Here is a 27,924-nt window from a genome sequence, read left to right as displayed (position 1 = left end):
GAAAATGCTTTCAACAACTTCCTGTTAACGCTAGAGGCGCCTCTGTTGTTGATGGCTTACTGCTGCTAGATTGATGTAGCATTTTACTAGAAGCAGTCATCCCTTGCTTGCTAGCCAATATGATAACATTTAATTGGTTGCAAATGACAACGTAATGGCGTCTTTACAATGATTCTTGTTTTCGTTCTTTAGCCATCTTTCCGTCTGATTCAGCACCATTGACAGTTAAGTAAGTTGGCTTGTTGGCTAACTATGTTGGCTAACCAAAGGTTTTTCATATTACAGGTAGCTAGCTTACTAGATAGCTACCTAACTGTGTCACGTCTTTCTGAACATAATCTGTGCATTGTTGTTCAGGCTAACTTGATTAGGAGGTGTTGGAAAATAGTTAGATCTGGTCCAGTAACGTTAGTGGACGGATGCGCACTAACGGCCTGGACCAGAGCTACAGCATAGTTAGCTACAAGCAGGTCAGCGTAAGTGGCACCTCCGTAATACAGTAATTCTTCATTTCAGATGGCAGTTCCCTTCAAAATCCCCAAGAGAAAACAGCCACCCGAAGCTGACAACATGCACATGCAGTCCCCTCTCTCACGTCTCCAGGATACCTCCAGCCCATTCGAGGTATCCCATATAATTTCCATTTGAAGTGGACATAACCCCAATGAACTGCATATTCACACGGTGACTCATTATTTGTGAATGAATGTTGTGCTTATATTTACTCATGGTGATAAGTGAGATCGGCATAGCTAGAAGGTATACACTGGGTGTACAAAACATTAGGAACACCTGCTCTTTCCATGACAGACTGACCGTGTGACTCCAGTTGAAAGCTATAATCCCTTATTGATGTCACTTGTTAAATCCACTTCAGTGTAGATGAAAGGGAGGAGACAGGGTAAAGAAGGATTTTTAAGCCTTGAGACATGGGCCAGCACCCCTGTGGAACACTTGACACCTTGTAGAGTCCATGCCTCAACAAATTGAGGCTGTTCAGAGGGCAAAAGAGGGTGCAACTCAATATTAGGTGTTCTTAATAAAATACTACATAAGTCATGCTAATGAAACCTCCCAAAGTGCTTCCCAAATAACTCTACATGTACATATTACCTCAATTACCTTGACTAACCGGTGCCCCCGCACATTGACTCTGTACCGGTACCCCCTGTATATAGTCTTGCTATTGTTATTTTACTGCTGCTCTTTAATTACTTGTTCCTTTTTATTTCTTATTCATATTTTTTAAACTGCATTGTTGGTTATGGGCTTGTAAATAAGCATTTCACTGTAAGGTCTACACCTGTTGTATTCGGCGCATGTGACTAATACAATTTGATTTGATTTTGAAATGGCACCCTATTTCCTATATAATCAATGCACTACTTTTGACCAAAACCCACATGGTGGCTAGTGCACAACAGGGACAATGGCAGAGGAGGCTGGTGGGAGGAGCTATAGGAGGATGGGCTCATTTTAATGGCTGGAATGGAATTAATGGAACGGTATCAAACATATGAAAACTACATTTGACTCGGTTCTATTAATTCCACTCCAGCCATTGCAAGGCGCCCATCCTCCTATAGTGCCTCCAACCAGCCTCCTCTGGAATAGGGTGCCATTTGCGACCCAACCCCAGACTAATTTAAACCTATCACTCTCAAGACACTTTAAAAGATGTAGGTCAATGTACTATGTAGCCTATGGGTTAATAGTTAAGCTGAAACAACACTGTGTGTCATTTCAGACAAGCTGGTGCAATGGTTCTTCAAATGGAAAAAGGCCTGAACAGGATGGCTCTCTGAATGGACACATCTCCAGAGCAGGGAAACAGAGGTATGTAAAGAGATTATCTGTACATAGCTCTGGTCCATAGCATTCATGCTGCTGAGAATAATGAACAGCATCAACAAGTGACGTGACGCACTGGACCAGAGCTTATTTGGACAGTGCTGCTGGATTAAGAATGTCAATTATCTCTCCTAGATGACTTACTTGACTTACCTCTTGACCTCGTTGGGAGTGTAACGTGTCAACCATGACACTCTCTCCACCACTTTTCTGTGCTTTCGCCTCGTGCCTGGTTTTTGTTGGTTATTTTGTTGCCAGGATGCAGTGGTCATGGATATCTGCAGTGCTGACTATTTTCAGTAGATGGTGCTCTTCAACCAGTTAAATGTACCTGGTCAAAATGTCTAGTACAGTGTGTATAGCTGGAAATCATGATGACAAAAAAAGTGCAGGTTATATTACACAGATGATATTACCGTTACAGTTGAAGTCGGAAGTTTACGTACACCATAGCCAAATACATTTAAACTCAGTTTTTCACAATTCCTGACATTTAATTCTAGTAAAAATTCCCTGTCTAAGGTCAGTTAGGATCACCACTTTATTTTAAGAATGTGAAATGTCAGAATAATAGTAGAGAGAATGATTTACTTCAGCTTTTATTTCTTTCATCACATTCCCAGTGGGTCAGAAGTTTACATACACTCAATTAGTATTTGGTAGCATTGCCTTTAAATTGTTTAACTTGGGTCAAACGTTTCGGGTAGCCTTCCACAAGCTTCCCACAATAAGTCTTTTGAATTTTGTCCCATTCTTCCTGACAGAGTTGGTGTAACTGAGTCCGCTTTGTAGGCCTCCTTGCTCGCACATGCTTTTTCAGTTCTTCCCACAAATGTTCTATGGGATTGAGGTCAGGGCTTTGTGATGGCCACTCCAATACCTTGACTTTGTTGTCCTTAAGCCATTTTGCCACAACTTTGGAAGTATGCTTGGGGTCATTGTCCATTTGGAATACCCATTTGCGACCAAGCTCTAACCTCCTGACTGATGTCTTGATGTTGCTTCAATATATCCACATAATTTTCCTGCCTCATGATGCCATCTATTTTGTGAAGTGCACCAGTCCCTCCTGCAGCAAAGCACCCCCAGAACATGATGCTGCCACCCACGTGCTTCAGGTTTGGGATGGTGTTCTTCGGCTTGCAAGCCTCCCCCTTTTTCCTCCTAACATAACGATGGTCATTATGTCCAAACAGTTCTATTTTTGTTTCATCAGACCAGAGGACATTTCTCCAAAAAGTCCGATCTTTGTCCCCATGTGCAGTTGCAAACCGTAGTCTGGCTTTTTTATGGCGGTTTTGGAGCAGTTGCTTCTTCATTGCTGAGCGGCCTTTCAGGTTATGTCGATATAGGACTCATTTTACTGTGGATATAGATACTTTTGTACCCGTTTCCTCCAGCATCTTCACACGGTCCTTTGCTGTTGTTCTGGGATTGATTTGCACTTTTCCCACCAAAGCAAGTTCATCTCTAGGAGACAGAATGCGTCTCCTTCCTGAGCGGTATGACGGCTGCGTGGTCCCATGGTGTTTATACTTGCGTACTATTGTTTGTACAGATGAATGTGGTACCTTCAGGCGTTTGGAAATTGCTCCCAAGGAGGAACCAGATTTGTGGAGGTCTACAATTTTTTTTCTGACGTCTTGGCTGATTTCTTTTGATTTTCCCATGATGTCAAGCAAAGAGGCACTGAGTTTGAAGGTAGGCCTTGACTCAAATTATGTCAATTAGCCTATTAGAAGCTTCTAAAGCCATGACATCATTTTCTGGAGTTTTCCAAGCTGTTTAACGGCACGGTCAACTTAGTGTATGTAAACTTCTGACCCACTGGAATTGTGATACAGTGAATTATAAGTTAAATAATATGTCTGTAAACAATTTTGGGAAAAATTAGATAATGTTCTTACCGACTTGCCAAAACTATAGTTTGTTAAGAAGAAATTTGTTGAGTGGTTGAAAAACGAGTTTTAATTACTCCAACCTAAACTTCCAACTTCAACTGTATATGGTATTGATGTAGTTCCTGAGATGTTAGATAGACATTGCTGAGACTTTGGAACTCCAGCCAGTCAACAGGCTTCCAGAGACCAGCTCAGACCCCAGAACACCGTCCAGTTGCCAGCCAGAGAGGGAATTCCCCAGAGCACAGCAAATGGAGAGAGACCCACATGCCCAGCACACTGTGGAGATCATCCCCTCGCTGTCAGCTAGCAGTCAACGGAACACCTAGGAAGCAGACAGAGTCTCTGACTCATAAGAAGCCACCTCACATCCAATCAAGCCCTGTGACATCATCAACACACAAAGCTGAACAAAGACTCCCAGCAGCCTCTCCTCCCTGCTTCAAAAATGGGTATGTCATCAGGGCGGCACGTAGCCTAGCAGTTAAGAGCGTTGGGCAAGTAACCGAAAGGTTTCTGGTTCGAATCCCCGAGCCGACTAGGCGGAAAATCTGCCAATGTGCCCTTGAGCAAGGCACCTAACCCTAATTGCTCCTGTAAGTCGATATGGATAAATGTAAATAAAATTACAACGTAATAGATCTTGAAACACAGATAACTTTAAGTCTAGGAATTAGAACGTAGTTGATATTTTAAATGTGAATTCACGTGTGATTCTGCTTGTTCGGTTCACACTTGGTGTCTGTCACTCTGTCAGAACTAGAAGTGACACGACCATAGAAATCTGCTTGGAATCATTTGAACTGACTGTACCATTGTCCTCCACTAGATGGCGCCCTAAGAGGGCATCAGACACACTGTGCCGGGACAACAATCAAGAGACCGGGTGTGTATCGCCACTGCTCAAGACGCAACGTGCAGAGTTCAGTGGTTAGTGTCTCTCTCACTCACACACACACACACACACACACACACACAGAGAGAGAGTTCATTGAGGTGAAATCCTAGCCAACCATTCAATCTTTCTCACACAGTCCAAAACAATCCCTAGACAATGTGCTCAGCTTAGGGAGGCCTGATGAAGACAATCTACACTTGTGGATGCTACGCTATTTTTGTGAAAATGTATTATTTGTCTAAAAACATTTGTCTTTAATCTTGGTGTAGATCCACTGCAGTTAGAGGCTGCTTATATCTACATAGGCCTAACCAATTAAGGTTCAAACATACTTGTGTAATCAGGAGTTTTCCTCGTTAAGTGTTTTGTTGGTGTTTCATGGAGCAGTGGGGGTTAACATTTAGCAGGTGTTGCTGTGTGTAACCTAACCTCCCCCTGCGTTTCCCTCTTCTTCTATATTGTGTTGGCAAGCCTGACCATTTTCCTGGTTGGATAAACAAATGCTTAACTTTATGGCCTTGTTAAAAATGCCTGCAGTAAACATTCTCTTGCCGTTAGGCTGCTTTTCTTTTAACTCTTTCTCGTTCAGGAGACGTCACATTTAGCTGTGTGCTCGCTGTCATGTCATACATGTAGACACCCAGGCTACTGTCTCTTCAACAAGGGTGAAAATGGAACTGTTGTGTTTTACTAGCTTATTTCATTGTTTCGGTTCCCGCTGGGGCCACCCATACAAAAACGTTTATCAAAGTCACTTTGGGTAAAAGTGTCTGCTAAATGGCATATATTTTATTCCTTTTCTGTTTTAAATCTTCCCCAGAAGATTCCCAAATGTCTGTGAGATGCAGCCCAGTGGAGTTGGAGCAGGATTCTGCATCAGAACCGTCTCCAGGAAGAGAGGTGGACACTTCCTCAAAGACGGACGACAGGCGCTCTGTCTCCCCGGGAGACTCAACATGGAGGAGACGTGACACTGGGATGAATGGATCTCCTCCACAAAACACAGAGGTAGCATTATGGTTGTCTCAAGTGGGACCCTATTCCCTAGATAGTGCACTATAGTTAATAGGATGCCATATGGGACACATACAGTTGACTGGCCTCAGGACTCACATAAAGATGTCTAGTAGAAAACAATTGCTTATACTTACTAGTCTGGTCCATAGTTATTGGTCGTAACCATACTTGTTAGCTAGCTAGGTTGAGCGTTGGCTAGCTTTTTCAGGCATTGTTTGTTAGTGTTGGCTAACTCAGTGTTGCTAGGTCTATTCCTCACAGTGAAATGACAACAATGACCAGACAAGTTGATTAACTTCCACCCTATACAGATAGTCCTAATTCAGCTGAGTTGGTAGCTCCATATCTTGCTACAGGATAACACCCCAGGGTAGCTTGGTCTATAGAATAGTATTGAGTCTTGTAAAGTGTGGCCGTTGAAAACAAAGTGTAGGGAATTATATGAGAACAAGCTGGTTAGTGTAGGGGCATATGCAGGCTCATATGTTTTCTTTTAGGATTTATTTTGTATTTTTCTAGTTGATCGTAATCATTTCTAGGGGAATTTCTGTTCGGTTAACCCCTGTGACTAGTAGTCCTACCTGGTGTGCTTTCAGAAGGAGAGGAAGGGGAGCTCAGGATCACTGCAGAACCAGATCAAGAGGACTAGTGGTTCACCAGGGACGGGCCCCAGGGGAAGTGTCCCAGTCCCAGCAGGCCACCGAAGCCAGAGCCCAGATAGTGACGACCCTCCCGACCGCCCCTTGACGTCAGGGGCCAGAGGTGCATCCACAGGGTCCCCGAGACACCCCCTCTCCGCTGTGGCTTCAGTGACCCAGGCCACACAGGAGAAGCGTTTTTCCTTTAGCAGGCCTCCCCTCCGAGCTAACCTCACAGACAGAGAGAGGAGACCTCCAACCAAGTGTCTCTCCCTCCATCTCAGGCTGAGGCGGCCCAAGCCCACCTCCACAGAACCTAGTAAGTTGACCCACTGTTGAACCCTTCATAGCATATTGATCAGAACATACCACATCACGCACAGACTGGCGGTTTGACGTCACATACTACTCTGTAATATGAGTGTTGTTACGCTGAACCAACATTCTAAACGAAGCAAAATGCCCTCCTCACTCAGTGGCGTCAGTATAGAATATCATCCGACACCAATGGATGAACAGGCGAGGAAGCGGTTTCAGCTGTATGTCTTAGTGGGGTTCAGGGCCATTACATAACAGGCTGGCTAGTATCACCATACTCGATACTAAAACGTTACCACAACAACAACAGAAAGAAGGCCTATTAGCCAAATTCCCAGAATGTCACTTGATCCAGACAGATAAACTCAGCTACTATTATGCAATCAGTTTGACTTTGTTTTTACTAGTCTAAGTACCAAACAACATAATGGTCATTTATTTCAATGGTAAATCTGCGTTGATAAACCGGGTAAATCAAGATGTAGCCTAGGTCTAGTCACAATACAGGTGAATGCATATTATTCAACAGGAGTGTGTGCCTGCAGTGAGTTATTGAGCTTGTTTTAGCTGATATTATGGGGCTACAGATGATAAACAATCCTTTCTATTTAGGACTTATTTGATTGGCAACTGTTAGAACATATTTTATTGTACTCATCAACATTTGCATAGAAGAAGCAATATATTTTATCAAAGTGTGCGGTGTCTCTTTAAGAAAGTAATGAGGTCATTTGCAAGGCAGAATGTGTCTGTGGAATCTGACTTGGTGGCTATGCAAACCAGACTGGAGGTGAGGGAGAATAAGGGTGCGTTCGTAAATTCACTCTGGCTAGAGCAGATTTAAAAACGGATGAATTTACAAACGCGCAACACCTGTTGAATATTACCGGTGTCAGTGAACGTTGGCAAAAAAACACAACTAAATTGTTGCCAGCAGCACAGTTACAGTCACCAACGCTCTAGATAACATGAAAACAGCCTAACCAGCTCTGCTAGGGTGAGTAACATGGTCAGAGTGAGGTGTTCTCTCATTTATGTCTGGAAGTAGCTAGCATGCTACAGAACGCTCGGATCAACCTTTCTCCTCGGCCAGAGCGTCCGGTGTACAATCTGAACGCTCCCGAGAGCGAAACACTCTGAGTTTACGAACAACCCAGAGCACATTCTGACACACTGGAAGCAATTTACAGGGAAGCTCCCTCTGTTGGCAAGGTGCACCACCACCGTGGCGTTAGAATGGATCCTCTGGAAGGACCTAAGCTCCACCCCTATAACCAACACTAACCTTAACTTCTAGGCAACTAAGCCACGCCCATAGCCACTGATTGGATCTGTGGTGAGCTGCATCCTTAGCGAGGACCTGTCCTAGCAGAGACCCATGGGCTTCCTCTCTCTAGTGGAGTCTTGGCCCTTCAAATCCCCAGTGATTAGGTAGTAACGAGTACAGGAGCCTTCATAATGATGACGACATGGGGACCTGGGGAGCCAAGAAGCAGTTGGAAGAGAGAGGAAACTCAAGCTTGGGTTTGTAATTTTTGGTACAGGCAATATTTGCCATTAAAATATATTTTTGTCAACATGGGGCTGGGGCATCACCAGGGGAATGATGAGGACACAACATCCGATGAGGATCCTCATCTGGTCTGCATTTGTTCTCTCTTCTAATGGGTCCTAGTTCCAGCTTTACAAGCTCTTTGTGTTCAGAGATGTGTAGCCAGAGGGGGGCATGGGAAACCATCAGCTGTCAGCGGTGCTGAGAGATTAATGCCTGGCTCCACCACAGAGGGGTGGCTCACTGTTTTTGAGGTGTGTGTGTTTGAAGATGTGTGTGTCTTAACGTGCACTCAAAGTGCTGACAAGGAAAAGACCATAGTGATAACGAGAGCAGACTTGGTTATTCTCAGTCCCCTTTGTCCCTCCATGTTAATGTACCATGAATAATGGTGGTGGAGAGAGAGGGAGAGAGAGGGAGAGAGAGGGAGAGAGAGGGTGAGAGAGAGGGTGAGAGAGAGGGTGAGAGAGAGGGTGAGAGAGAGAGATGGATGTAGGGCCCGTGTGGATCAGTTGGTAGAGCATGGCGCTGCAACACCAGGGTTGTGGGGAATATGTAGGTCCCGTGTGGATCAGTTGGTAGAGCATGGTGCTGCAACACCAGGGTTGTGAGGAATATGTAGGTCCCGTGTGGATCAGTTGGTAGAGCATGGTGCTGCAACACCAGGGTTGTGAGGAATATGTAGGTCCCGTGTGGATCAGTTGGTAGAGCATGGTGCTGCAACACCAGGGTTGTGGGGAGGAGGTAGAGGAATATGTAGGTCCCGTGTGGATCAGTTGGTAGAGCATGGCGCTGCAACACCAGGGTTGTGGGGAATATGTAGGTCCCGTGTGGATCAGTTGGTAGAGCATGGTGCTGCAACACCAGGGTTGTGAGGAATATGTAGGTCCCGTGTGGATCAGTTGGTAGAGCATGGTGCTGCAACACCAGGGTTGTGAGGAATATGTAGGTCCCGTGTGGATCAGTTGGTAGAGCATGGCGCTGCAACACCAGGGTTGTGGGGAGGAGGTAGAGGAATATGTAGGTCCCGTGTGGATCAGTTGGTAGAGCATGGTGCTGCAACACCAGGGTTGTGGGGAGGAGGTAGAGGAATATGTAGGTCCCGTGTGGATCAGTTGGTAGAGCATGGTGCTGCAACACCAGGGTTGTGGGGAGGAGGTAGAGGAATATGTAGGTCCCGTGTGGATCAGTTGGTAGAGCGTGGTGCTGCAACACCAGGGTTGTGAGGAATATGTAGGTCCCGTGTGGATCAGTTGGTAGAGCATGGTGCTGCAACACCAGGGTTGTGGGGAATATGTAGGTCCCGTGTGGATCAGTTGGTAGAGCATGGTGCTGCAACACCAGGGTTGTGAGGAATATGTAGGTCCCGTGTGGATCAGTTGGTAGAGCATGGTGCTGCAACACCAGGGTTGTGAGGAATATGTAGGTCCCGTGTGGATCAGTTGGTAGAGCATGGTGCTGCAACACCAGGGTTGTGGGGAGGAGGAAGAGGAATATGTAGGTCCCGTGTGGATCAGTTGGTAGAGCATGGTGCTGCAACACCAGGGTTGTGGGGAGGAGGTAGAGGGAGACAAGTAGTCAGCCAGATTACTGTGGATAGCCAAAGCTCCCTATAAAGCCCATTAGTCCTGTGTCTGTCTACTGGCACTTGACCCTCACTGACCCAATCCCCTTCCCCCCTCCGACTCTGGGTCCTTCCGCTGCTCCCAGGAGCTTCTAGTCCCCCTTTAAATTAACCCATTGACTTTGCGTGAGCAGCTAACAGCCATCTCCAGCTAGTTCTGTGGTCCTATGTCAGGACCTGGACAATGTAGGCTAATCTGTATTTATGTCAAAGGTATTGGTGAACAACAGGATATAGGCTAATGTTGCGTACTTCATCATAATCAATGTGATATATTAAAAGGGGAGGTGCAGTTTAAAAATGTGATTATTCTTAAAAAATGATGATGCTATCACTGAAATTATGATAATTATGATAATGCCCTTTTTGTGTAAGAGATGTTAGAAAACAATGCCTTGAATTTCAGCTTGTTCAGGTGGGATGGAACTTTTGGCCCACATCATGACATCACAATGTGATCTGATTAAAATAGACCAATGACTGTTCATCTGGGTAAGGGGATGGACTCTAGACCATCCTATCAGCCAATCAGGGCTGTCTATGTAAATGTCTTCACATTTGTTTCCTAACGCCCACACGATCAGACAGTGTTTGAAGGGCGAACGGAGGCTCAGGGACATGCACTCAGTTCCTGATGTTTGGTCTACTCAGTGTAAATTATAAAAAAATATATGTTGCAGTTCTTTTCATTAAATAAACAGACAGTGGTTTATTAGACATACAGTGACTTAAAAATAAAATTACAAAGACTGCTTGGGGGCTTTAAAAATCGTGATAATGGCTAATCATTCATCTAAGTAGTCATCATGAATACAAATAGATACCACTCCAATCCTCTTACACTGACTGTTAGTGTGCCAGCATCTGACACACTCATTAACACACTGACTTGAAAGTGACAGTCTCAGTCGGTGGTAGAGCACAGAAAGGACCTCCTGCTCTCAACTTCAGTGACAGCCAGTGTGCCAGCAGCTCCTTCGTGAAGCCACCCCATTGACACACTAACTAACGGTGTCAGTGTCACTTCAAGGTGCCAGTCTCAATAGGTGGCACCATAGATGTACAACAGTTATGGGTGGTACAGCAGGACAAGGTGCTCCAGTTCTGGCTAGCTCAGTGCTGAGCGTCACACTCCAGATTACTCCCTGGCAAGCCTATTACCCTGGGCCCACCAACCCCAGCCTTTGCATGGACCAGCCTTAGTGTGTGTAGGCACCTTAGTATATACAGTACAATCCCCTCACCTACAGACTGGTGTATACACCTGTCTCTCTCTCTGTCTCTCTCTCTCTCTGTCTCTCTCTCTCTGTCTCTCTCTCTCTGTCTCTCTCTCTCTCTGTCTCTCTCTCTCTCTGTCTCTCTCTCTCTCTGTCTCTCTCTCTCTCTGTCTCTCTCTCTCTCTGTCTCTCTCTGTCTCTCTCTGTCTCTCTCTCTCTCTGTCTCTCTCTGTCTCTCTCTGTCTCTCTCTCTCTCTGTCTCTCTCTCTCTCTGTCTCTCTCTCTCTCTGTCTCTCTCTCTGTCTCTCTCTGTCTCTCTCTCTGTCTCTCTCTCTGTTCTCTCTCTCTGTCTCTGTCTCTGTCTCGCTCTCTCTGTCTCGCTCTCTCTGTCTCGCTCTCTCTGTCTGTCTCGCTCTCTCTGTCTGTCTCGCTCTCTCTGTCTGTCTCGCTCTCTCTGTCTGTCTCGCTCTCTCTGTCTGTCTCGCTCTCTCTGTCTCTCTTCCCTCATTTAGAAAAAAAGGCTGGTATATTCTGGGTGTAGCTACCTTCCGCTTATCATTTAAGCCCAACTTTTTTACGCCCAGCTGCTGCAACAGACCGCTGGCCTGTAATATTATCAGTTCCCGTTGTTTGTATAACGACAGTGTATAATCACCATACTAAGTTGAGTGTGTCTGTGTGTCAGTTGTGCTTTCCAGTGAGGATGAGGAGGACATGAATGATGAAGAAGAGTGCCCCAGGCTGAAGACCCCACAACAGAGCCCCAGGCAAGGCCAACCCACCCCAGAGGAACAGGTAGGAGGGATGAGGAGGGGGCATGTGTTTCTAATGATCATGGTACCTCATCACATGTCAGAGGCCTATTCACTTTAAGTGAGTAGAATTCTAATGATATGGTTCTAATTCTATGGTTGCCTGGACAAATAACATATTGTCTGGTTTTGAAAAATATTATAGCATTTGACAGTCAGAGCATCAAATCAAGCAAACAAATCAAGACGGACTTTTTTATATGCAGTACTCAGAGAAGACAGTGCTCAGAGAAGCCAGCTATTTCAGACTTGGATTGAGAGGTCAGACTTGGAGAAGACAACATTGTAGCCTATATCACGACTGAGGTGAGGTTTGCCAGCTGTTGTCAGCTAACTGCCTGTCTGTAACACATGTAGAGGTTCAGCTAGCAGACAGTGGGGACTGGGAATGTGTAAGTAATAAAAGAAACTAGTCTGGTGCTGTGAGATAATTAGTAGTAGAAAGCCTCCCCAGTGGATGTTTTAGAAGAAGCAGGTAACTCTGGTTAAGATCCAACATGTTTGTTATTGTGTTTTGAGACGCTGAGCAGGAACAGATGTAACCCCTGTTGTTGAGCATCTTGAACAGAGCTTCCCATCTCTGTTGTAGGATTTCTATGTTGCTCAGTGCAGTGTCTCTTCTACCATTACTGTAGCTGGAGGGGCCTAGCTGAAGGGCCTCCACCTTAAACTCCATCCACTGTTACTTGTTGCAACTAAAAGACAAGACATCACCAATTGAAAACATTCTAGGAAATCGTGGTCGATTTAAAGCATTTGCTTCCAGGAAAGCCGTTGTTTCATGCCTGGGAAGAAATCTATTTAAGCAGTTGAGGTAAATATGAGGTTTTATGCAATATTGTGAATTATTTCCATGTGTGCCGGTGCCCCTGTGTTGTAATTGGCAGGCTGTGGTTGGAGAGAAGGTCACGGGGTTACAGAGCGTATCGCAGCACCAACCTGGCAGCACACAGCCACTGCCTCCTATCATGGAACTGTCCTTCTCTACACTGCACGCTGGGGTGGTCCGAGCACAGGCCAATGGAAACCTGGTGGTAAGACACTTTGGCTAGTGGTGTGTGTGTGTAGGTCACTCTTTCTTTGTGTACACACAGGCACGTGGTTGTGCTCCACATTCGAAATTAGCTGAGCATAATACCTGTGCGTTCCAAATTTGTGTCTCAGTTGAAGCCTGTATGAATGTAAGACAGAAACAACCAGGTTCTTTCCCCACTGTCCTGATTTCACATCAATATTTGCCCAGCTTCTTTCTCTCTTTCTTTCCATGCTCTCTTCCAGATAGCTTCCCCCTTAATGTGATTGGCCCATCACTAGTTTTTGTTCCTGGTTTAGATTTTAATAAAGGACATGTGTTGTCCAGCGTCTTAATGGGCCAGCCCTCACAAAATAGGGCTTACATATTACACTGATGGGACGGATGGAGAGAGCTGTAATAAAACAGAAGATCAAGTATGTGTCGCTACTTTGAACACTTCGAACACAACCTTGACTGGCAGTCTCACAAACCCACATGCCAGTCTCTTGCTGGAACAATGACATGATAAGCAACTCAAGACCATAACTGGCGAAACATCGGCAGTTTATCACCAGGTGTTCTCCAAACTCCCATCAAGTCCATTCCAGGGCCATAAAATCCTTTAACAAGCAATTAAGAAATAGTGTGGTGCTAATGACAGAGTCCCGGGGTGAATTAAACCGTGGTCAGTGAGTCTGGAGCAGTTGCCTTGTGGTCAAAAGATTACTGTGTCAAACTCCTGTTGTTTTCCACTGTGAGATCAGCAAAACAACATTGCCTATTTTATTTATTGATTTATTTAGCTGCTTTTGTCATGTCTGGAAACTTTCCTTCTGTTGTTGAACGAGGTCTTTTTTTTATTGACAACCCTTTTAAACAGAATATGTATTATTCTGTTATGATTGGTATTGTTTCCATAGCAACCATGCTAAATATGTCCAATGTGAATACCTATCCAATCCTTTCAGATCTACACAAGTGCATCTGGTCTGGCCTAGGGGAGTAAGGGCCTAGGGGAGTAAGGGCCTAGGGGAGTAAGGGCCTAGGGGAGTAAGGGCCTAGGGGAGTAAGGGCCTAGGGGAATAAGGGCCTAGGGGAGTAAGGGCCTAGGGGAGTAAGGGCCTAGGGGAGTAAGGGCCTAGGGGAGTAAGGGCCTAGGGGAGTAAGGGCCTAGGGGAGTAAGGGCCTAGGGGAGTAAGGGCCTAGGGGAGTAAGGGCCTAGGGGAGTAAGGGCCTAGGGGAGTAAGGGCCTAGGGGAGTAAGGGCCTAGGGGAGTAAGGGCCTAGGGGAGTAAGGGCCTAGGGGAGTAAGGGCCTAGGGGAGTAAGGGCCTAGGGGAATAAGGGTCTAGGGGTTGGTCAAGACTGAGCATCAGGGTCAGGGGTCAGTCTACCCTCCTTAATATAAAAACCCAACAGGATGCTTTATAATATCCCTCCACCTGTCTTCAATCTCTTCTCCTTTACCTCTTCTCTAATTAGCTATTTTATTCATCCTCCCTCTTATTATATACCGTAATGATAACATGTCAGCATTTTCCTCCTGCTAATATATTTCATCTCCCTCCTCTTTTTATAGGTAACAGATGATGGCATCACTCTACCGCTGAAAGGTAATCACTGACAGCTTGACATTGCAGCTGTGTGTGTGGTGTGTGGTGGAGTATGACCTAGCCTAATGATCAGATGGGGAAAGATGATAAAAAGGTCTCAATAAGCCTCAGAGGGTGAAGTCACTGTGTGTTTTAGTCTTTACTGCAACACATGCAGGGTCCTTCCCTTCCCCAGGGGGATCATATGGGCTCCATAGCCTCCCTGATCCACCATCTTCCTGCTGGCGTCATAGATTGCGGCCTCAGTGTCTTTGTGATGAGACTTAGGTCAAGGTATACAGATGAGGAGGGCAGATGAGTGGCAGTCTGTTTGTGCCATCGTGCCAACTCCTTGGCCCTAATTGTCATGCTAAACATGTTTGGCTTGACAATGAGCAAATGAGTTGGCAAGAGCACAAACAGATCTGGAACCAGGCTAGTGAAGTCAGACTGGCAAACACACTTCTGTTCTGAAAGTGTAGTGCTGAAATCCATTGTCCAGGAAGGAAAGGTAGGCGGCCAGTACGATGCAAAAAACCTGTAGTTAATGATTTACAGGTATTATATACATGTAGAAGGATCAGATCAGCCTATTCTATATTTAAGCAATAAGGCCCGAGGGGGTGTGGTATATGGCCAAACAACTGTATACCCCGGCTAAGTGCTGTTCTTGAGCACGACGCAACGCGGAGTGCCTGTATACAGCCCTTAGCCCTGGTATATTGGCCATATACCACAACCCCCTGAGGTGCCTTATTGCTATTATAAACTGGTTACCAATGTAATTAGAGCAGTAAAAATAAATGTTTTGTTATACCCGTGGTATATGGTGAAATATACCACGGCTGTCAGCCAATCAGCATTCAGGGTTCGACCCACCCAGTTTGTAATATTAATTATGTGTAATGATTTAATTCCAGCCTGACGTTCCCTTAGATAACCCATCTTTAATCCTTTATATAAATCTCATTATGGTTACTCTTGTTATTGTCCCATGGCTTACCCTGTTGTTTACTGTAGGTGAGCATGTAACGACCCTGGTCAACTGTCTGTGACCCTGTGAGGGTCACACACGTGCCCCCATTCACACACTTACACCTGAACACACACACACACCTCTACACACTTACCTGTTTTTCTCTGGACTGGGTTAGGGTTAAGAAGCTCAGCTTAGGGTTCTATTTACGTTTGGCGACGGTAGGCCATACTGGTTTGCACGACTTTTTCACCCCACTTGACTCTGGGTGCATCTGTGGATCTTACTAGTGTCCTAAGACGCTTATGTTGAGCAGGAGGTGGTCAGTTAGTGAGAGCATGGTGCTAGTAACTCCAGGGTCTTGGAGTCGTAACCCCTGATAGTCAGTGTATTAGACAGTCTTTCTGCCTTCTCCAAAATACTGTATAAGACCCTTAAATAAATGATAGAAATAATCCAACAAAAAAGATTTCCCTGTCATCAGATATCCAGTATGATCAAAACAGAATTATTACACCTCGCCACCCCCCCCATCCTATCTTATCCAACAGATTCCAGGGTGTCATCCGAGGAGGAGGGGGGGGTGTCGGTGAGCCTGGTGGCGTCCCAGCTCAGGGGGTACGCGGTGTGGGACGGGGGTCTAGCCCAAGACGGGAGTCTCTTCCAGGGTTGTCCCGGCCGAGCGGCCCCCTCCCTGCTCTTCCTCTGGGTGTCTGAGGCCCAGGCCAACCTGGTGCAGACAGAGCTCTCAGCCCTCCACCCCGTTACCCTGCCTGGTAAGACTACCGTACCAACTGGGAGAATTAAGACAGAGAAATTCATTACAATGTTAGTTGAGACTTGAGAGTCCATGTTAGCTTTAAAAGAGCAGCCTTGTAAAAGAGATGTCAATCTCAGTGTGACGTCCCTGGTTAAATGGAGGATAAATAAATCTATAGTAATGTGAATAGTGGGTCAACATATTTTCACCAGATGCAGAGAATTTGATGCATGAGGCGGGATAAATTGGGACTGGTGTTCTGTCCGATCCAGAGGTGGATTAATTGAGTTAAAGGTTCAATCAAGCTGTGAAGGTCAACAGGAAAACAAACTTCTCAAGATTCTGCCTCCAAAACCTAAAGAAAGACAAGGAAGTGTAGAAGTGGTGTGTTGTCCTTAATGTGGGCCAGTTACTGAGTGTTAGTGGGCGGATCACAACGCAGCACACCGTCATGACTCAACCACACTTTCTAGAAGAAAGTATGTCATCACCTGCCAACGTGTGGAACAGTGTGTGTCTCTGTGTGTGCATCTGTCCGTGTGTTAATGTGTGTGTGTGTGTTCCCTCCTATTGTGGCTATATAGGTCAGGCCTGTCCATTCCTCCTCCTGGTCCTAAGAGAACAGCTGGGTGATCTGCAGGCTGCTCTGCTAGCCTCCATGCTGGATGTAGAGGCCTTCCGTCAGGGCCGCTCCTACGACCTGAAGAGCCCCCTGTCCTGGGCAGACGGCCTGGCACTGATACACAGCTGTCCCCAGGACGCCCACCTCCTCACCCTGCTGGGGCAGAGCCTGGTGGCAGACCCCGGCCTGGGGACAGCAAAGGTCAGTATAGTCACTCAGGAGCTCAGAACTGTGTGAATATATCTGTCTGTGTGTCTGTCTGTGTGTCTATATGCTTGACAGTGTGTATACCTCTGTGCTCTTTCGTCCCCTGTCCCCCTCAACTCTCCATCCCTCTAACTTAAGATGCAGGCTCGGCCTCAGAGGTATAAATTGAAAAACCTGTTATAATAATGTCTGTGTTATTCAATCCACTGTGAGGTCTGGGTGCTCAACATAACAGCAGGTTCTATGAAGGCCAGTTAGCAGCGCCAGCTAGAAGAAGTGGCCCTGTCAGCACGCACACACACAGTGTGAGTGGCCCCTGACTCAGTTTTGATGAAGTGGCAGTGTCCAGTGAGGGGAGAGATGGGGATTGAGGGATGAAGATGTGGAGATGGGGAGACTGAGGGGTGGAGATGGGGAGACTGAGGGGTGGAGATGGGGAGACTGAGGGGTGGAGATGGCTTGTTGGACAGAGTTAGGTGGGGTTGGGATCACACCCAACCAGCAGCAGAAGTGAGCTTGGTCTCTACTCCCTCACAGGTCCTAGAAGGATGGAGGAATTACACAGGCAGTAAGAAGGGATCTGGGTGGGCGAAGGTGTGTGTGTGTGGTGGGGATGATGAGTACGGCAGGTGTGTGTGTGTCCAGGGAGGGCCCAGGAACGTCAGGGTTTTTGGGGCCAGCTGGCATAGACCAAAGTAGGCCACCTCGTTGGGGTCTTTATGAGCTGGCTCCCTTGACATCATCTGTGGACGTAGCAACATGCACGCATTTTGCGTACCAACTATGCAATTCTCTGTCCGTGTATGCAGGTAGAAGATCCGAGTTAAAAGTACGAATAAATGAATGGGCCTGATTTTTTTTTTTTTTTTTTTTTTTTTTTTTACATTTTAATAAAAATAAGTCCACTGAGTAAATCTAACATCCCGATTCTCGAGCTGCAACACACAGACGGAGTTTGTGTCAACGGACATGGAGATTATTCGACGCAGCTACCCGGTGTCTGCCCTCCTATTTGTTGTGATGATGAGTTATCCGACTGTCAGCTGTAGGTAAACACATGGACAAATCCCTTTTCAACTCCGTGTGTCGTGGAAAGGTAAACACGAATTGTTTCAAGCTAACGTTAGCGAACACAAGATGGACATTCAGTGGGCTCTAAAGTGCCAGCAGTTCACTCGCATTTCCTAGTGAAAGAAATTAAATGCAAATACGAAAAATAACTGGTCGCATTTGTGCGATTGTGCTATACATTTAATTCTGCGTCCCATTAGTTGTATTTTCCACGTAACATTACGAGGATCACGCAACCTGATTAGACTGTAACTGTAATTATGATCCACGTCACAAAAAGCAGTACAAAAGTATAATAAAAAATAAATATGAATATCTTGGCATTAAATGGAGTCGGGAGTTTAGAAGACTGCACGATGAGGAATGAATGAGTGTCCTGTATCAGCTATAGAGGCAATGCTTCTAAAATGCCTTTGCACTAGATTTGAGATTTTATAAATTTCGATAATCTGAAATGATGTATGCGCTGCAAAGAAATCCAATAGGCACCTTTACCTAGGCTGAAACAGCGGACTCTTCTAGCGAACAGCGTTCAGATTCCCTTTGAGGTAGCCTACTGAAGCTTTGTGTAGCCAGTTTGCGGTCTGTGTCGATGCGATCATTTGTTTTTATGTTTTCAAAATGATTTTGCTTTTAGTGTTGATTAGGAACGGTGTCTAAAAAGCCACTACTTGTGAGCTGGCCTTTGTGATTGGCCCTGTTTGAGAGGTGACCAACGTTCCTATACTATAGAGACTAAATTTGAGCGCATGTGCTAAGAAAAACGTTATAGATACAAATGTTTTATCGTTGATAGGACATTTGTACATTTTGTACCTAAACAAATAACCTGTTATTATTTGTTTAATAAAATAAAAACACTCCAAGAATAAAGGCCCTTTGTGTGTTTTTTCTAATTACATCTTGTTAGTGACTTTTACCATGTGTGTAAATGGAATGCTGTGAAGAAAGTATTCCAACCTTTTTATAGACTTGATTTGGTACAATTCTATAATTGCGATCAGACTCACAAACCGCGCGCGTGAGGGTGAAAAAAAAAACTAAACAATTCGGCTGTGCTATGCTCGCCAGTTGAATCTCCAATTTGCCGCGTGCGTCTGGTACTCTAAAAAGTTGGACAGAGTTGGCAGGTCTGCAGCATGTCTGGCCAACACACACACAGTGAGTGCCGTCATCCTCTTCCTCTCTGCTGTTCATCATCAGAGCAGACCTTGACTTTATCATCTCCATCCCCCTCATTCTCATCACTCACCAAAACGTTGAATTTGATCACCTGTTCCCCTTGTCCAAAATACATTTAAGGAAAATCCCCCATGCAGTCAGATGAATCTGTCGAGTAAAGTCTGAGGTGTTTGACTGGGGTGATGACTTCTGACGGGTGATTCTGTAATGTTTTTCTGTTCTGTTCTTGTTCCGATCAGGGGAGCCCCAGTCGGACCAGAGGGAACCACAGAAGCAGAGAGCCTTACTCCAGACTCAAGGGCCTGCTGCCCACCAGGTGAGGGCAGTACATCCTGCTGCTCACCAGTTTATTGTTATGGATGGTTTTCAATGTAGAATATACTACCTGTTAGTATTAGTTGTTGTTTACACATGAACTATTGGATCTCTTCATCATCAGGTTGATCCAGTACCCACCCCTCCCTTCTAAAGGAGGAATCACCGTGACAACAGAGGACCTAGACTGTCTGGACAGTGGTCAGTTCCTCAATGATGTCATCATCGACTTCTACCTTAAGTGAGTTCTAGTGATCTGCCTGTGGACCAATGTTTTTCTCCTGTCATGTGAACATCTTAGCCAGCTGGCAGACGTGTAACCGGTGATTATACAACGGGTGGGTCTAATCCTGAATGCTGATTGGTTCAAACCACAACTAAGTACAATGAAGCAGGACTAAGTGGACATTTCCGACCAGCATTCCATTGACAGGCTGACCACCCAAAACCTAAAACTGACCATTATCATAACCAAACCCTAACATTAGCTTCATTTAACATATATGGAAATCAGCCACGTCCCCTTAGTTTAGCCCAGCCACACAGCATGTGACAGTACAGCAAAACCTCAGCATCTTCCTGTCCCCTCAGGTATCTTCTCCTGGAGCGGGCCCCGGGGCCCCTGGCAGAGAGATGTCATGTCTTCAGCAGCTTCTTCTACAAGCAGCTGACCCGCCGGGACACGTCCCTGGAGGAGGAGGCTGCCATCCCGTAAGGAGATCAGCACTCAGCGTCTTTTAACGGCTTAGTGGGTGGCTCGGCCGCGCGTCACATGGCGCCCCGCGGGGGGCTCATGTTTGGCCTTAGGCTCCTGGCGGCGTGCTCTACGTGTGCTGTTGGCTTAGTCACATGCTAACGATGTTAATGATGGTATTGACAGAGAAGTTAAGGAGCATTTTACTCTTGTTAAGAGTATTGTTAAGAGATATTCTACCTGGATTGTGATGGAAGGAGTAGTATGTGTTGCTGTGAAGTGTTTCCCCTCTCCTTCCTCTCAGGGCCCGGGACAGGAGACACCAGAGGGTGAGGACGTGGACCCGCCATGTTGACATCTTCAACAAGGACTACCTGTTTGTGCCTGTCAATCACAAGTGAGTGAGAATGATAGACACGCATGCACACACACACACACACACACACACACACACACACACAGAGAGAGGGTAGAGCCAAGACTTGGACCAATAACGGCACCATTTCTGTCGTCCTCGCAAAGTGGAACAGAATATTTCCTGAGGAGATGCGTGTGCCCAATTAGCCCATGGTGGTCCAGCACTGCACTACACTATAGAACCCTACTCTACTCAACACTACACTACACTACACTGTACTACACTATACTACACCACAATATACAACCCTATACTATACAACCCTACATTATACTATTCTACACTATACTATACTCCACTATACTACTCTACACTATACTACACTGCCCTACTATACACTACACTATACAACACTACACTGCCCTACACTACTCTACTGTACACTACATTACTCTATACTACACTACTCTATACTACACTACTCTATACTACACTATTCTATACTACACTACTCTATACTACACTACTCTACTCTGCTGTACACCACATGTCATGACATGACACCACACTCCCTTGATTGGGGAAAACAGTGCTCTTTTCTTCATCCTTCCCTCTAGCTGTCATGGCTCTGACAAGGAGACATGAAAACAGGGACATTAAACTGGAGCGGAGGCAGTGTCCAGGCAGGGCAGGCCTCCAGCATAGTGGAGATGTGGCCTGAGCTGTAGTCTGTCTGTCTGTGGGTGTGTGTACTAGTCTCAAGGCTGCACTGGTGTTGAAACAGCCTCTGTCACGCCTGACAGAGACAGGGCCGGATGTGCGTACCTTCATTCATATGGCTGTGGGTTGATGACGGCCTGGATGGAGTGCTGCACAGCGTCATGTTCCCTGTTCCCTCAACTCCCCACTTCACTTTAGGACCACAGTAGAAGGCTTTCAGTCCGTGGAGTGTGGCTCTTGCAATGCCAAGTGCTGTAGGTTCAATTCAATACACTAAGTCACTTTGGATATCAGTGTCTGCGAAATGGCATATACACTGCTCAAAAAATAAAGGGAACACTAAAATAACACATCCTAGATCTGAATGAATGAAATAATCTTATTAAATACTTTTTTCTTTACATAGTTGAATGTGCTGACAACAAAATCACACAAAAATAATCAATGGAAATCCAATTTATCAACCCATGGAGGTCTGGATTTGGAGTCACACTCAAAATGAAATTGGAAAACCACACTACAGGCTGATCCAACTTTGATGTAATGTCCTTAAAACAAGTCAAAATGAGGCTCAGTAGTGTGTGTGGCCTCCACGTGCCTGTATGACCTCCCTACAACGCCTGGGCATGCTCCTGACGAGGTGGCAGATGGTCTCCTGAGGGATCTCCTCCCAGACCTGGACTAAAGCATCCGCCAACTCCTGGACAGTCTGTGGTGCAACGTGGCGTTGTGGGATGGATGATGTCCCAGATGTGCTCAATTGGATTCAGGTCTGGGGAACGGGTGGTCCATAGCATCAATGCCTTCCTCTTGCAGGAACTGCTGACACACTCCAGCCACGAGGTCTAGCATTGTCTTGCATTAGGAGGAACCCAGGGCCAACCGCACCAGCATATGGTCTCACAAGGGGTCTGAGGATCTCATCTCGGTACCTAATGGCAGTCAGGCTACCTCTGGCGAGCACATGGAGGGCTGTGCGGCCTCCCAAAGAAATGCCACCCCACACCATGACTGACCCACCGCCAAACCGGTCATGCTGGAGGATGTTGCAGGCAGCAGAACGTTCTCCACGGCGTCTCCAGAATCTGTCACGTGCTCAGTGTGAACCTGCTTTCATCTGTGAAGTGCACAGGGCGCCAGTGGCGAATTTGCCAATCTTGGTGTTCTCTGGCAAATGCCAAACGTCCTGCACGGTGTTGGGCTGTAAGCACAACCCCCACCTGTGGACGTCGGGCCCTCATACCACCCTCATGGAGTCTGTTTCTGACCGTTTGAGCAGACACATGCACATTTGTGGCCTGCTGGAGGTCATTTTGCAGGGCTCTGGCAGTGCTCCTCCTGCTCCTCCTTGCACAAAGGCGGAGGTAGCGGTCCTGCTGCTGGGTTGTTGCCCTCCTACGGCCTCCTCCACGTCTCCTGATGTACTGGCCTGTCTCCTGGTAGCGCCTCCATGCTCTGGACACTACGCTGACAGACACAGCAAACCTTCTTGCCACAGCTCGCATTGATGTGCCATCCTGGATGAGCTGCACTACCTGAGCCACTTGTGTGGATTGTAGACTCCATCTCATGCTACCACTAGAGTGAAAGCACCGCCAGCATTCAAAAGTGACCAAAACATCAGCCAGGAAGCATAGGAACTGAGAAGTAGTCTGTGGTCACCACCTGCAGAACCACTCCTTTATTGGGGGTGTCTTGCTAATTGCCTATAATTTCACCCTGTTGTCTATTCCATTTGCACAACAGCATGTGAAATTTGTCAATCAGTGTTGCTTCCTAAGTGGACAGTTTGATTTCACAGAAGTGTGATTGACTTGGAGTTACATTGTGTTGTTTAAGTGTTCCCTTTATTTTTTTGAGCAGTGTATTATGATATACAACTGCAGACCTATTGTACATATCTTAATGGGTTTTCAATAGAAAAGCATCAATGACAATACCTCCCGACTGACGTGTAGCTGGAAAATGGGCTAAGCTCCAGATACGGATTTATATTCTGACACGGTATGTTCCAGTATGTTCCAATACAAGACAATCAGGCCAGGCTAGGACATGGGCCATGGCCAGGCTAGGACAGGGGCCACGGCCAGGCTAGGACAGGGGCCACGGCCAGGCTAGGACAGGGGCCACAGCCAGGCTAGGACAGGGGCCACGGCCAGGCTAGGACAGGGGCCACGGCCAGGCTAGGACAGGGGCCACGGCCAGGCTAGGACAGGGGCCACGGCCAGGCTAGGACAGGGGCCACGGCCAGGCTAGGACAGGGGCCAGGACAGGGGCCACGGCCAGGCTAGGACAGGGGCCACGCCCAGGCTAGGACAGGGGTCACGGCTGTTCCCGCTAGTGTCTTGTGAATGCCATTTACTCCACTAGACTGACAGGTTTCTATCTTTACACATTGAAACAACACATACTGCCGGTTGCTCTGTATTGCCATGATCAAATCCATCTAGATATCTAGATGAGAATGTAGATATGGTAACACAGATCTCTGTATCTCCAGTCCATTACGCTTTCTCTCCTAGGATAGGATGAACTGTAATGTCCCCGAGGGAAAGATTGTCTTAGACACAGTACTGCTGTATACAAAATAGACACTGTACATTACACACTGTACATAATATATACGTTACCCTTATCATACACATTGAACACTTCTCATATAGCCACATTCATGATACATTGCACATTCCCTTGTCTGATTCCCTTGTGTCTGATTCCCCAGAGCCCACTGGTACCTTGTGGTGATCTGTTTCCCTGGCCTGGAGCAGGCCCAGCATGAGGAGTGGTCCGGCCCAGATCGAGTGGAGGCCAACGGGGGGAAGAGGAAATGCCAGCCCCAGGCTTCAACTGGGCCTTCTCCAGAGGCCAGCAACCCCAAACTGCAGAACGGAGCAGGTGCGTTGGACAGCGCCGATGCATTGTGTGTTTGTGATATTTACCTTGGCAGAATCTCACTTCTCTCACCAGGGCCCTGTAACAGCGTTTCTAATCCGCCTGGGTTGCATTCACACGCTTTGTTTAACTTTAATGATCAAATTAACGTTGGGTTAGATCGTTTTTATTTTGCCTCGATATTGTTGGAAGGTAGCTAGGGCGCTGTTTAGGCAGCGATGTCAGTCCCTAACTACCCGTTAAAACCCTATGTTAGGGTTATGTTGTTATATACAACTGCAGACCTCTGAAAATGAGGTCTCTCTAAAACAAACTGTTCTAGCCATACCTGGATGTGATGTTTGTGTTATGTGTGCATGTTCATGCGTGTGTGTAATTGAATCCCAACTGCAGATGGAATTATTTGGTTGGCCTGGTGGCTATAGCGCAGGTCTAGCGTGCCCTCCATACCCAGCCAAGAAACACTGAGAAACGGAGCATGCACATTTGGCCACAACGCCACAGAACAAAATCAAAGTAACTAAACATTTGCTGCTGATTTAAAAGGTGTGTGTGTGTGTGTGTGTGTGTGTGTGTGTGTGTGTGTGTGTGTGTGTGTGTGTGTGTGTGTGTGTGTGTGTGTGTGTGTGTGTGTGTGTGTGTGTGTGTGTGTGTGTGTGTGTGTGTGTGTGTGACATGCATACGTACTTCAGGTGGAACAGGGGGAGCCAGTGGGAAACCTACATTGAGGCCCCACAACCCACCAGTAAATATCACCCTCTTTTGTAAAATAACCAAAAATATCAGATGTTTTGAGCATGTGTGCAACATTATAAATGACATTATCTCAATTTTGAAGGCGTGTACCCAAGATGGATGTCAGAGGGAGACCATCATTAAGAAGTGAGTGCATTAACTGTGAGTTAACTGGCTGTACTTCCTCCATCTATAAGTGTGTGTAATGCCACAGGGTTGTCTTCTCTCTGTAGACCCTGCATTCTCATCATGGACTCCCTGAAGATCTCTTACCATGAGAGCATCTATAAGCTCTTGCGGGAGTGAGTACTCTCTGTGTGTGTCTGTCGCGCTTGCATTGTTTTGTGTGTGTGTGTGGTTCATATATGTGTAGACTAGTTTCAATCTCTCCCGTCTGTCCTCTCCAGTTACCTACATGTAGAGTGGGAGGTGCGTAGAGGAACACGCAGAGACTTCACTGTAGACAGTATGAAGGCTTCCCACTGTACAGTCCCTCTACAGGACAACAGCAGCGACTGTGGCCTCTACCTCCTGCAGTACGTGGAGAGCTTTCTGCAGGTACGGCCCTCCCCCTCTAACCTCCCACGCTTAACAACAAGCTGACATCAACCATCCATTTCATTGGCATTTTTTTGACTCCACTACACTTGTCTAAAACGCTTGATCTGAAATGATAACTGCCTGTCCCATGCATGACATCACACCTTAATCCGAACCTCTGGTTGGCTCACTGACTTTCTCCAGAACCCAGTGGTGCACTTTGACCTCCCCCTGCGTTTGGAGCGCTGGTTTCCACGGCAACAGGTGTGGAGGAAGAGGGAGGAGATCCGGAGCCTGGTGATGGAGCTGCACGGTCATCATGGCAACGGCGGGAGCAGCTGCAGGTAGCCAAGGTACCTGATCAGCAATGCACTACTACTACAATACCCCCAAACTGTGAAGGACTTTTATTTTTCAAATGTACAATAAATGTAATATTTATACTATTTTTGTATTCCAATTTTTTTTATAGAATGTCACAGGATGTTTGTTTCTCACTTGTATGTAATGTGAATGTACAAAGTAATAGGATCGTAAAATTGAATAAAATTGTTCATTTGTAATGTTTAGTTTTTATGTAATGTTATAGAAGAGAGCATTTAGAATGGACATTATTACACAAGGATATGAGTGAACACGCATCTAGTTTGCTGAGCAAAAGCATAACTCATGTACTCAGAACAGGTTTCTTTTTCAAATGTCCTTATGACTCACACATAAAACCACTATAAATATTAAGTCAATATTACTCAGTTATTCCTGTTTCAGGCTGTTGTTTCTGACCATCAGTCATAGAGGTCTCAATATGCACATGATTGTTTGCAGCTGCTAAACAATCGTGTTATCACTACAGACAAGTCCACATGTTGGCAGTGTTTTAGTTTTGGCTCCTCATGTTGTAGCTGCTTAGTTCGTAAGAAAAACCCAATGTTCCAGTGGGGAACACCGAGTAAGCCTACACAATGACCGCTTATAATATGATGATTAGAACAGCACCTCTCCCCTGTTCTGTTTACAGGCAGAACTAAATTCCCCTCTAAGTTTGTGCTGTATGAAAGTCTAGGGACCTGACTCACTCTGTCATAAGAAACAGAAATAACATTCTCCCCATACAGTAACGGTTTCCATTTGGGTTTCTGTTTGTTTTCATGGTGTAAACATAGATTTTTTTTTAATGGCATGTTTATAATGATGTATTTATAATGTGGTATATTCCTGGATTAAAGATGCCCCCAAAGTCTACCTAGCAACAGCTGGACAGAACTCTCTTCTGTCACCATCACAATATTGTAGAGCGAGAATTCCAGATATTACCTTTAAGTTGTTATTGTGTTTTTTTCACACGGGCACGGTTAATAGGTTTTACAGTTTGGGTCGTTAACACTAAGTCTGATAGGATATGTGCTTAACCATATGTACTTAATTGGGTTAAGTTGGTAGAATGAGCGTTTTTGGATAATTGGAGTCTTTGGTGCAGCCTCTCACAGCATGTGGTCCCCAGACAGAGCCCTCTTAGACAGGACAGAGCCCTCCTCCTCCACCCCTACTGCTGTTGGAAGGGTAAAGGTCACCCTCCTACACCTCCCAAATCAGTTGGGCTACCACTTTCCTATTCGCCCCATCCAAATCTCTACTCCATTGATTTAGCCACTGTCAGAAAATGGCCCTGCTACTACAGTATAAAAACTAGTGTTTATCAATTCTTCCATATTGTTATCCTAATACTATAATTATGTTGGCTTTAATTCTGTCTTATAGTTCAGTAAAAGCCGTATAGTCAAATGCAGTAGCCGGTTTGAAGGTTTAAATTGTGCTGTTAAGGTAGCCATAGGTTGACTGGTTCACTATGGCTGGGCTTTACGGCTGGGTTCAAGGGTTCCGTAGAATGAACCAAGGACATCCATACTGCTTAACTCGTCTTATACCTTCCAGCCTACAACTACTGATGCATTGGTTTAGGGTCTGGAGATCAGGACTGAGATCAATGTCCTTCCAATAGACCGGTCCAGATAGTCAACAGGTAGTCTGGAGATCAGGACTGAGATCAATAGACCGGTCCAGATAGTCAACAGGTAGTCTGGAGATCAGGACTGAGATCAATAGACCGGTCCAGATAGTCAACAGGTAGTCTGGAGATCAGGACTGAGATCAATAGACCGGTCCAGATAGTCAACAGGTAGTCTGGAGATCAGGACTGAGATCAATAGACCGGTCCAGATAGTCAACAGGTAGTCTGGAGATCAGGACTGAGATCAATAGACCGGTCCAGATAGTCAACAGGTAGTCTGGAGACGTGTTTATAGAGAATCGTGTTAAAGAAGTTTGAAGTTTTGTTTTAATTTACAGATAGCCCATTTAAATGAGTTAAACTAACATCAAATCTACTTTGTAATGACAATAAAGAAACTCCATCAAGTGA

The 27,924-nt window shown here is 45.9% G+C and overlaps 1 protein-coding gene across 7 annotated transcripts; it reads left to right on the top strand.

Annotated features, from left to right (window-relative positions):
• senp7b (SUMO specific peptidase 7b) lies at window positions 1–27,924 on the top strand. Of its 7 annotated transcripts, none has more exons than XM_045697988.2 (22): window positions 1–229; window positions 517–624; window positions 1,748–1,836; window positions 3,917–4,204; window positions 4,582–4,682; window positions 5,474–5,658; window positions 6,264–6,624; window positions 11,702–11,811; window positions 12,716–12,862; window positions 14,421–14,454; window positions 15,961–16,185; window positions 16,754–16,992; window positions 19,491–19,567; window positions 19,691–19,807; window positions 20,158–20,277; window positions 20,565–20,657; window positions 24,061–24,233; window positions 24,923–24,975; window positions 25,069–25,112; window positions 25,199–25,267; window positions 25,373–25,523; window positions 25,710–27,924. In XM_045697988.2, the coding sequence occupies exons 2-22, from the start codon at window positions 517–519 to the stop codon at window positions 25,851–25,853; spliced, it is 2,928 nt and encodes a 975-aa protein (XP_045553944.1). In that variant the 5' UTR covers window positions 1–229; the 3' UTR covers window positions 25,854–27,924. The 7 variants fall into 7 exon arrangements, with proteins under 7 accessions (XP_045553944.1, XP_045553943.1, XP_045553941.1 ...); XM_045697987.2 differs by having other exon boundaries at window positions 5,471–5,658; window positions 6,267–6,624; XM_045697985.2 differs by having other exon boundaries at window positions 5,471–5,658.

This window comes from Salmo salar, chromosome 16 (assembly GCF_965601325.2).
Source record: "Salmo salar chromosome 16, fSalSal1, whole genome shotgun sequence".
NCBI classification, from domain to species: domain Eukaryota; kingdom Metazoa; phylum Chordata; class Actinopteri; order Salmoniformes; family Salmonidae; genus Salmo; species Salmo salar.
This window is presented reverse-complemented; position numbering and strand designations above follow the sequence as displayed.

Excerpts from the sequence above, each read along its gene's own strand:
- senp7b (XM_045697985.2), top strand. The coding sequence starts at position 517 with ATGGCAGTTCCCTTCAAAATCCCCAAGAGAAAACAGCCACCCGAAGCT. Across the intron at positions 5,659-6,263 it reads CTCCTCCACAAAACACAGAG|AAGGAGAGGAAGGGGAGCTC; the intron begins GTAGCATTATGG and ends GTGTGCTTTCAG. Across the intron at positions 12,863-14,420 it reads AGGCCAATGGAAACCTGGTG|GTAACAGATGATGGCATCAC; the intron begins GTAAGACACTTT and ends CTCTTTTTATAG.